At 39.5% G+C, this 9,360-nt stretch overlaps 1 protein-coding gene across 4 annotated transcripts in view; it reads right to left on the bottom strand.

Moving 5' to 3' along the window:
• Positions 1-318: 318 nt before the first annotated feature.
• CSNK2A1 (casein kinase 2 alpha 1) overlaps positions 319-9,360 on the bottom strand; it is a 55,272-nt gene continuing 46,230 nt past the window's right edge. For all 4 annotated transcript variants that reach the window (XM_043478723.1, XM_043478725.1, XM_043478726.1 and 1 more), the window contains exons 8-13: positions 8,154-8,264; positions 7,328-7,429; positions 5,886-5,986; positions 5,004-5,152; positions 3,730-3,816; positions 319-1,700 (exon numbers count right to left, since the gene is read on the bottom strand). In XM_043478723.1, coding sequence (XP_043334658.1) covers positions 1,585-1,700; positions 3,730-3,816; positions 5,004-5,152; positions 5,886-5,986; positions 7,328-7,429; positions 8,154-8,264 — 666 coding nt within the window. In that variant the 3' untranslated portion in view covers positions 319-1,584. The remainder of the gene's footprint in view (positions 1,701-3,729; positions 3,817-5,003; positions 5,153-5,885; positions 5,987-7,327; positions 7,430-8,153; positions 8,265-9,360) is intronic.

The raw sequence follows: 9,360 nt of genomic DNA, 5'->3' as shown, positions 1-9,360 counted from the left end.
GGTGGTTGGATTACAGTGGAAAATCCACTTTACACACACACAAACACACAAAAACTGGCGACTTTTCCCATCCCCAATCCCTGCACTGCTGAGACACAAAATGATTTTATGGCAAAGGATCCTTAATCCCCAGAGACACTTTGGCTTGTGGTGCTTTTTTAAGGCCTCTCTGCCCTGCCCGGTACCATGGGTTGAACGAAGGGTGTATAAAAATGGGGGCCTTGGGAAGCCTCCATGGTACAGGGCTGCAGGCCCTTCAGATGTGAACGTGAGACACCCACCCAGCGAGACCTTTACACAGGGAACTTAAATCTAACCTTGATAAATAAAACCAAACGTTTATTTACACCAAAGAATTCCAACACTGGATCTTTCACATATGAAGGACAAAGTATTATATATATACACACAGCAAGGGGTGGCAGGGCTGTAACAAGAGAGTTTAGTTTTCCCACAATTACAGGTCTACCATTTCAGTTTCACTGGAGATAGTGGCTCTGCTCCTACCACTCAGATACATTTATAAACCTGAGGGGCAGGTCTTCTCATTGGATGACATATGAGGGAAGGGGAAGGTAGGAGGAAATAAAGGTAGAAAGCTGAAAATAAACTTCAGTGGCCACATCTCTCATTAGCTCTTAAAGAGTTGCTAGCATGAAACCTACATAGACAATGTTTTTTTCCTTTTGTAAAAAGCAATAAGTTATGCCCAATAACTAACTGAATTCAAAAGGGCCAAGTCAAAGAAAACTGAAAAAGATTTTACCTTCCCCCTCCTACCAGCTATAGAGCATGTTGGGAGATGAAAGGGCAGAGGACCAAGGTAAGGAGTCTGGGAGGGATGGTATTAAAGTTTTAAACTAAACAAACTAAATTATAAATGAGCTGGATTTAGGTTAGGTCAATAAGACATGATTCAAACTGCAAGGAAGTTTTCAGGACCTGTCTGCACTTTGGGTAGATTTTCAGCATCTCAATGTAACTAAGACATATTTCCACTAGATTCACCAGGATAACCCCACTGAAGCACTTTTAGAGTAAAGTGATGTAAGTGACTAGCAGTGCACTGCTTTTATAGGTTGGGTCCTCCCTTCCTCCTTCCTTCCCACCTCCCTTGAAGAAGCTACATTTTTGTAATCTCTGGAGAAGAGTGTGAAGTACAACCCCCCCAGAGTGTGGGATGGTAGGGGAGCAATGGTGAGCATGGGAAGAAATCTCCACCCAAACACAGCAGCTGGAATTGAGGCTGGTTTATCTTTGATCTTTAGTGACGAGAAATTGAATTTGGAAGGGGAGAAAAAAATTTGTCCGTGAAATAGTCCACCTGCAGATAATTTTTCAGGGAATCCCCTGAGTTATGAAAAGTTCGAGTTAAAAAAAAAAAAAAAAGAAAGAAAAAAGAAAAAAAGAAAATCAGCCTATTATAATTTTTTTTTTATGACTGAACTACTATAAATCCACAAGCAACGGTTCAGACACGGTGCTTCTGAAGTATTTCACCCCTCCCCGCCAGGCGCAAGCTGCATCAAGGGAGAGAGTGGACTCCCCAACCTCTGCTCAGGCATCAGGAGACAGAAGGGGCCGTTACTGCTGAGCGCCGGCGGCAGCTGGAACAGGCATCCCAAGGGGGTTGGCAGCAGCAATCACTGGTGAGCCTGCCAGAGGTCCAAGGGGTGAAGGGGTTGGCACTGAAGAAATCCCTGAAAGAAAACAGCTGACAGTGAGCTAGAAGCACCAACCACAGAACTCTTAAGTCACCAGTTTTTCAAAGCACCTATTTCAAAAGTGACACAATAAATACTCTCTTTATTGAATGCCTCGCCGTAATTTTTACAAATTAATTTCAAATTAAATCCTCACAAATTAAAATTTAAGTTCCAACAAATTTAGAAGACAGAGAAGGAAATCTAAGTTTGGCGAGTTTGAGCAGTTTGTCCAAGGTGCAAAGCTAAGTAGCAGGTATGTATGCCTGGATTCCAACCCAAGACTGTCTAAGATAACACAGTCCAACCAAACCTTCTGCTCTGTAACCTGTACTAACATGACAGTCACTAGCCACATGTGACTACTGAGCATTTGCAATGTGTAACTAAACTAAGCAACTGATTTTACAATTGTATTTGACTTCAGTGAATTTAAATAGCCACATGTGGCTAGTCACCACAAACTGAACAGCAGAAGGCTAGAGTCAAAGTTCATGTGCTCATGGCCACTGTGCCTAGAGTCAGCCGGTGCAGAAAGGATCATTTCTCATCTCTAAGTTAAAATAGTGTTTTAGGATTTATTTCCACTTACTTTCTTGATCATATTACCTGTTACATTGCCCTCAGTCAGCTAGTTCTTCAAATTTTCAAAATAGTATATATATTTTCTGAATATATAATATGGTTACATGACTCAAGTAACTGCAAAGAGGATACAGTGAGAATTCTCCCTTATCCTATAACTTGGCCAACTTACAGCACTATTTTTGGGAGTGTATCCTTCCAGAAATATTTTATGGATATACTTGAATTTTATAAAAATATGCATATAAGAATCACATATAAGAACTTGATTCTATGTTTTTGCCCATTCCTAGTCTTGAGCATGGTTCTGCATCTGGCTTCTTTTCACCTCACATTACTATCTTTGAGTTGAAGCTACAAAAGAACACAAAACACTTGTTCTTTTCTCAGAGTATATAGTACTCTGCTGAAAGGATGCCCCATAATTCATCTTATCAATTCCTTATTCTACAAGGAGCTGTTTTTAATGTTCTCTGATTACAAATATGGCTAGAATGAGTAACCTTGGGTATGTATCATTTTGTACACTTGCATGATACCCAGAGGTTGAACACTAGAAGGCAGCTAGTTCTTAAAAAAAAAAAAAAAAAAAAGAAATTGAGACAACAGCAATTTTTTGAGGGTGTCGGAATAGGTGCTCTCACAAGAGTATCCATGTGGGTGCTGCCCATGTATATAATTCTTAGGGGACAGGCCTATGATTTCTTTTGGGTAACTGTGGTTTCTTCTCGGTAAAAACTCACTCTAAATCATAATGACTCAACAACAACAACAATAAAAAGTAATTGCACACAAACCATCGTAATTTACTAGGCACCCTGTAGCTGCTCTGGAAAAAAGAACCATTCTTATACACATATGTACCCATGTACAAACCCCATCTCTACTCTCCCTCATTTTCTTATGTGATGAGGACATCATCACCTACTGCCACTCTAACCTGTGAGATGAAAGGATCTCTTTTCATTCTTAATGGCTTGTTGAGACTGTCAAGTCCCAAACAATTTTTGTGATTCTGGCCTCAAAGAGACTGTTGATACTCTAACTCATCGATGCCCAATCTTTCTGGCACCAGGAACTGATTTCACAAGCTAATTTTTCCATGGACTGGGGTTGTGGGGAATGGTTTCTGGATGATTCAAACACATTACATTTATTGTGTGCTTTATTTCTAATCTAATGCCACTGCTGATCTGACAGGAGGTACTGTTCTGTGGCCCAGAGGTTGGGGTACACTTGCTCTAACTACTAAGGGATAAGAGGTTTCAAAAGCATCCTGAAATCTGGTGGAGAGAGCCACACAAGTCAGTATGTTAATAAGGTAATCATTATAAAGGAGAGCCATAGAAATCAGGCCACAAAGAAGGAGCAAAATTAAGAATGACAATTGACTTCTATATATACATTTAACAAAAAAAAGAAATTTACCAATGACACTGACCTGACATCATATTGGCGCTGCTGACAGGCGTACTGCCCCCTGGCATGCTAGATGAGCCCATTCGAGCCTGGTCCTTCACAACAGTGTCTAGAAAAAGAGACAAAAATGTTAGGTTCTGTTATGAACTAATGGTCTAGGGTCTTATAGCAGCCATCCTGATTCTTTACATTTTATTTAGACTCTGTATTATTCCCCTAATAAAAGAATTGAGGTGTCAACTACCTTCACTATGAAATCAACAAGTAATATAAAATAGAACTATTTTTGCTTGAAACTGTGACAAAGGCCAACTGTTAAACTAAATGGTATGAAAATGAAGTAATCATAGTAGAGCTAATTTCTAAAAAAAAAAAAAAAAAAAGTATTTACTTTTGGACATGCTGCATGGCATGTGGGATCTTAGTTCCCCAACCAAGGATTGAACTTGTGCCCCCTGTGGTGGAAGCACAGAGTCTTAACCACTGGATTGACAGGGAAGTCCCAGTAGAGCTAATTTAAGACAAAAACAATCCTGTTATAGTTTAACGAGACAATACAATCTACCCTACCTATCAGTATTATATTATGAGAATGAATGAGTTTTGCTGCAGTTGGTCAAGCATGGTGCCAAATGGGCCAAAACTACAGGTCTGATCAAGTTACTGCTATGACCACAGACTTCACTCTCCATCTCGATCAGCCTGTCAGTCAGCTTCAAGTACAGGAGACTGAGCAAGAATATAATTGATTCACTAAAATACCATCCCACCACTCCCCAAGAACAACCTGACACTGAAGCTAACATTACAGTGAGGATGCAGTGGAGTTAGCTAAGTGGCATTTTCACTCAAGACAGCAGAGTTAGCTATATTCACAAACCTAGATCAAGGTGTTCATATAATTAGACTTTCAAGCCTCTCTGGCTCTCTCCAATGAATGATTAATAGGACAGACATAGGGCCGTATGTTCTAATCCAACCACTCCAAACTAGCGACGAGAACTGTTGCCCACACAATAAGAAAAGAAGTTTATTTAGGGATGACATGTGTCAGGTATTCTGTTAGACAAGAATCCCCTCAACAATTCTGCAAGACAACTGCCATCATTATCCGCACTGAAGAGACCAAGGCTCACTGTGGGTGAAGTAACTTTGCAGCAAGCTAAGTAAGGGAGGCTGGGATTCCAATTGTGTTCTAGGGGTCCGGAGCTTTCTTCACAGCATGTATTCTCCCTTGCTCTGTACAGTCTGCTGGGCAGGCCTGCAAGGCTCTGTGGACTGAACAGCTGGACTCACAGAAATAGGGGTGCTCCATGGCCTCTCTTGCAGTGAGCCGTGACTGGTGGTCATATCGCAGCAGCTTGTCCAGGAAATCCAAGGCCTCAGGACTGACAAGGTGCTGGTTTTCACTGTGGACAAAGCGTTCCCATCGCTTACGGGAATGTCTGCAGAGCCAAAAGGGAGAATGAGAAATGGACCCAGAGGGAGAGAAGCCCAACATTTCAATCCTACATTTTCCTTAGTGGCTAGCATTCCAGCCAATCACAAAGAGAGGTCAAAACTCAAGACTTAACTGGAGAGACTGGAAATGGCAGTGTTGCAGAAAAGAGAAATCTGGGTCCCCACAATTTTATGAAACACAATTCAGGTTATAGAAGGCTGGGCTGGTTGGCCTCCTCCCCACCCCCACCCATATTCCTGGCATCTCTACCACTTGGCCTCCAAAAGCCTTTGTAACAAGAAAGCCTACCTCTTCGTTAAGTGGTAAGTGAATTAGGATTGGGTCTAGTCACTACTTTTAGAGTATTGTCTGTAAATCAGTTTGAAACATGCACTTTCTATGATTATTTCTTTCTCTTAGAGGGGTTTTTGTCATCTACAGAAGCAAGATAAACCTAGATTTTGATTTCTGACTCAACTACAACCCTTCTATTAGACTCTACAAGGTCAGGGATCCTCTGCCTACAACCTCCACACTCAGACTCCTGTTAGTGAATCTGGGAAAATGGCCATTCAATCCAAAGCTTTCATCACAGGCTTGCCTATGCAGCATCCTGTAGCAGTGGACCACAGATACTTTGCAGGCAAACAGAACATTAACTATTTTGGGAATCCAAAGTATCATTTTACATCCAAAGTGCTTATGGCACAGATGCATAATTTTGTTTTATGACTTACCTGCCCAAGATATCGTTGAAACGTGGATCTAATTCAATGTTGTATTTGTCAATATAGTCATATAAATCTTCTGTCCCCAGAACCTTGGCTATCCTCACCAACTAGGATTGAAAGAAGACAAAACCCACACCAAAAACACATTACATGATTAAATCAACAATTAACCATGATCGAGTTAACAGAATGGGACCATCATGGCTACAGGTATGAATGCTACACCCATTTACTTCAAATTTCCTTGCACAGCATGAATGGATTTCCACACAACATTCACATTGTTGGATGTGAACATATCCAACAATGTGAACATATTAAAAAGAAAAAACAAACTATTTTATAACCTGGTTCCTTCCCTCTGGTGAAGTCTCATCCCTCCCCCCTGACCCCAACAACCTAGCTGAAGATGTTACTTCCTTTGGAAAGTTCTACATACACTTCTTCAGACCACTCTCTCCCATTATAACCGCCTTTGTGTATCTTATCTACACTTTCACTGACATTTATGACTATAACTTATTTTCTTATACATTTGGTTCTCTTACTAGGTAAGACTGTGAAAAACCTTTTGCGGGACAGGGGGCTATTTTTTTCTATATTCCTCAAACCTGTGTGGCACCTAACAAAAAGCTGCTGATTTTAACTGAATTCACCCAATATTCTTCAACTCATATGAAGAGTAGTCATCTTCATATGAATTGTAAGTCATAGGTAAGTATGACTTCATAAAGTCATATTTACATAACATTCTTGGAATGATAAAATTGCAGAAATGGAGATTACAACATAGTAGCGTGAAGGCCGGGGGGAAGCTGGTGTGACTACAAAAGGGCAAATAAAGGATTCCTGAGGTGACAGGGATGTTCTGGTATTCTGGTTGTATTGACATTAATATCCTGGTTGTGATCCTGTACATAGTTGGCAAAAAGTTCTATTTGGGGGAAACTGGGTAAAAGATATACTATATCTCTCTGTATTAATTATGGTAACTTCACGTGAATTTGCTTCCCTGGTGGCTCAGCTGGTAAAGAATCCGCCTACAATGTGGAAGACCTGGGTTGGGAAGATTCCCTGGAGAAGGGAAAGGCTACCTGCTCCAGTATTCTGGCCTGGAGAATTCTATGGTCCAGGCAGTCACAAAGAGTCGGATACAAGTCAGTGACTTTCACTTTCACATCAATTTACATTATCTCAAATTAAATCACTGTGCTCAAACAAAGCAACAGTACCTCCCACAAGACCCTGGAATCATTAAGTGAACAAGCCATTAACTGAAAACTATTTTGGAGTTTTACACTCAGAGATTCTAATTTATTAATAGCTCTCAGGTAGGGGTTAGGCATTTGTATTTTAGCAAGATTCATTGCAGTTTCTAAGGAGTAAGCAGATCTGGCCATTGTGAGGGTACATCAATAAATTTCCCAACAGGAACAACATAATATTACCTGATCATAATTGTCATGTCCATGGAAAAATGGTTCCTTCCGGAAGATCATACTTGCCAGCATACAACCCAAGCTCCACATATCCAAACTATAATCGTACATCTGCATTAAAGAAAATGTTGTCATCACACGTCAAATGACAAGATGAATCTTGTCACTTCAAATAAAAAGCTCTTTTTTAAAAATAGAAAAACAAACAAATCCCACTCCATTGACTTTAAGGTCCAAATATCAGTATCTTTATATTCTTTTCAGTCTTTTCTTCTTTGCATTTCCACATATACTTCCTAACCCTCTCCTTTGAAACCTGTACCTACTATTTTGAATTCCTTTCTTCACTTACATAAGAATACCCAATTGTTAGCTTATGGAAACCTTTTAATATGTACCATTGTTTTATAGCATTGACTGTTTCAGAATTTAATCTTTAGTGTACCCTATAGTAGAATAGTGTTTTTCACCATTATAAATAATGCTGTAAAAAATATTTTTATGTATAAAATGCTCTTTGAATTCAGGGCTATACCAGAAAAGAAATTTCTAGGACAGAGCCTGAACTTTCAATTCTAAAAGCTCTGGAATTTCTGATTACAAGTGTCTTTCTTTTCAGTTAGGATCAAATGCAGATTTATATTCTACTGACACTGTGACAATACACACAAAAGTTGTGGTAGATGAACTGAAGAGATTCATATTTTACACTCCTATAAAAGGGACAGTCATGGATGTGCAAAAATGGCCCATTCCAAATGCAAAAGAACATTTTTAAAAAATCACATGCAAAACAAACATAGGACAAAAATTTTATCTGCCCTTCTCTTCTCACCTGATAGTCTACAAGTAGCTCAGGACCTTTGAAATATCGGGAAGCAACTCGGACATTATATTCTTGGCCAGGATGGTAAAACTCAGCCAAACCCCAGTCTATTAGCCGTAGCTGAAGGGAAAAAAAAGATAATAAATAAGTGTGTCTTTTAAGATACCCCCACAGTGCCATTAGAGTACTCTTTTTTTTTTTTTGGCCACATTGTGTGGCCTGTGGGATTTTTAGTTCCCCGACCAGGGATTGAACCTGGGCCCTTGGCAGTTAAGAATTCCCAAAACTACTCTTTTTAACATACAATTATTTTGTGTTTCTGCAAATTTCAACTACTCCTCTGACTAAAATGTCTCTACTATTCAATCTAGACTCCTGTTCTGGTGAACATCTCTTCTGAGTTAACTCCTTCAGCGAAATCTTTTCTAATTACGTAAATAGAAGCAACTACTGTCTTTGAATTGCCTCACCCACCAACCTCAGATAAATTTCTTTAATAGAACCTACAACTCTTTACTGAATATTTGCTTTCTACTTTTTTAAAAAATATGGACTGTAAGATCCTTGAGGGTAGGGACTGTTTTATTCACCTTTGCTAATTTTTATAATTCAACATAATGCTCAGTACACAGGAGAAAAATAAAAATACAGCTCTTACCAAAATAGTATTGGGTTGGTCAAAAAGTTCCCTCGGTTTTTAAGTAAAAATAAAAGACACATTTTTCATTTTCACCAAGATCTTTATTGAACAACGTATTACCGTTTTGTTCTACTACATCCTGCCATTTTCCAGGCAATTTCACAATTCCATTTTCCCAACACTTTCTGAGTAAAGAACTGTTCCAGGTGCCTTTACAGTCTTACAGGAAACTGTAAGTTTTTTCCACTAAGATAATTTCATAAAGACCAAAATAAACAGACATCCGAAGGTACAATGTCTGGTGAATATGGCAGATGAATCAGAACTTCCCAGCCAAGGTGCTAAACAGTTTTTGCCTGGCCATCAAAGAAACATGCGGTCTTGTGTCATCCTGGTGGAGGTTATGCATTTTCTGTTGACCAATTCTGGAGCGCTGCTTTCAGTTGGTCCAACTGGGAGCTGCACTTGTTGGGATTAATCATTTAGTTTTCCAGAAGGAACTCATTATAGAGGACTCTCTTTCAACCCCACCACATATACAACATCACCTGCTTTGGATGAAGATCAGCTTTTCGT

The sequence above is a fragment of the Cervus canadensis genome, chromosome 10, assembly GCF_019320065.1.
Source record: "Cervus canadensis isolate Bull #8, Minnesota chromosome 10, ASM1932006v1, whole genome shotgun sequence".
Lineage (NCBI taxonomy): Eukaryota > Metazoa > Chordata > Mammalia > Artiodactyla > Cervidae > Cervus > Cervus canadensis.
The sequence above is the reverse complement of the archived record's forward strand: the minus strand, read 5'-3'. Positions and strand labels throughout refer to the sequence as shown.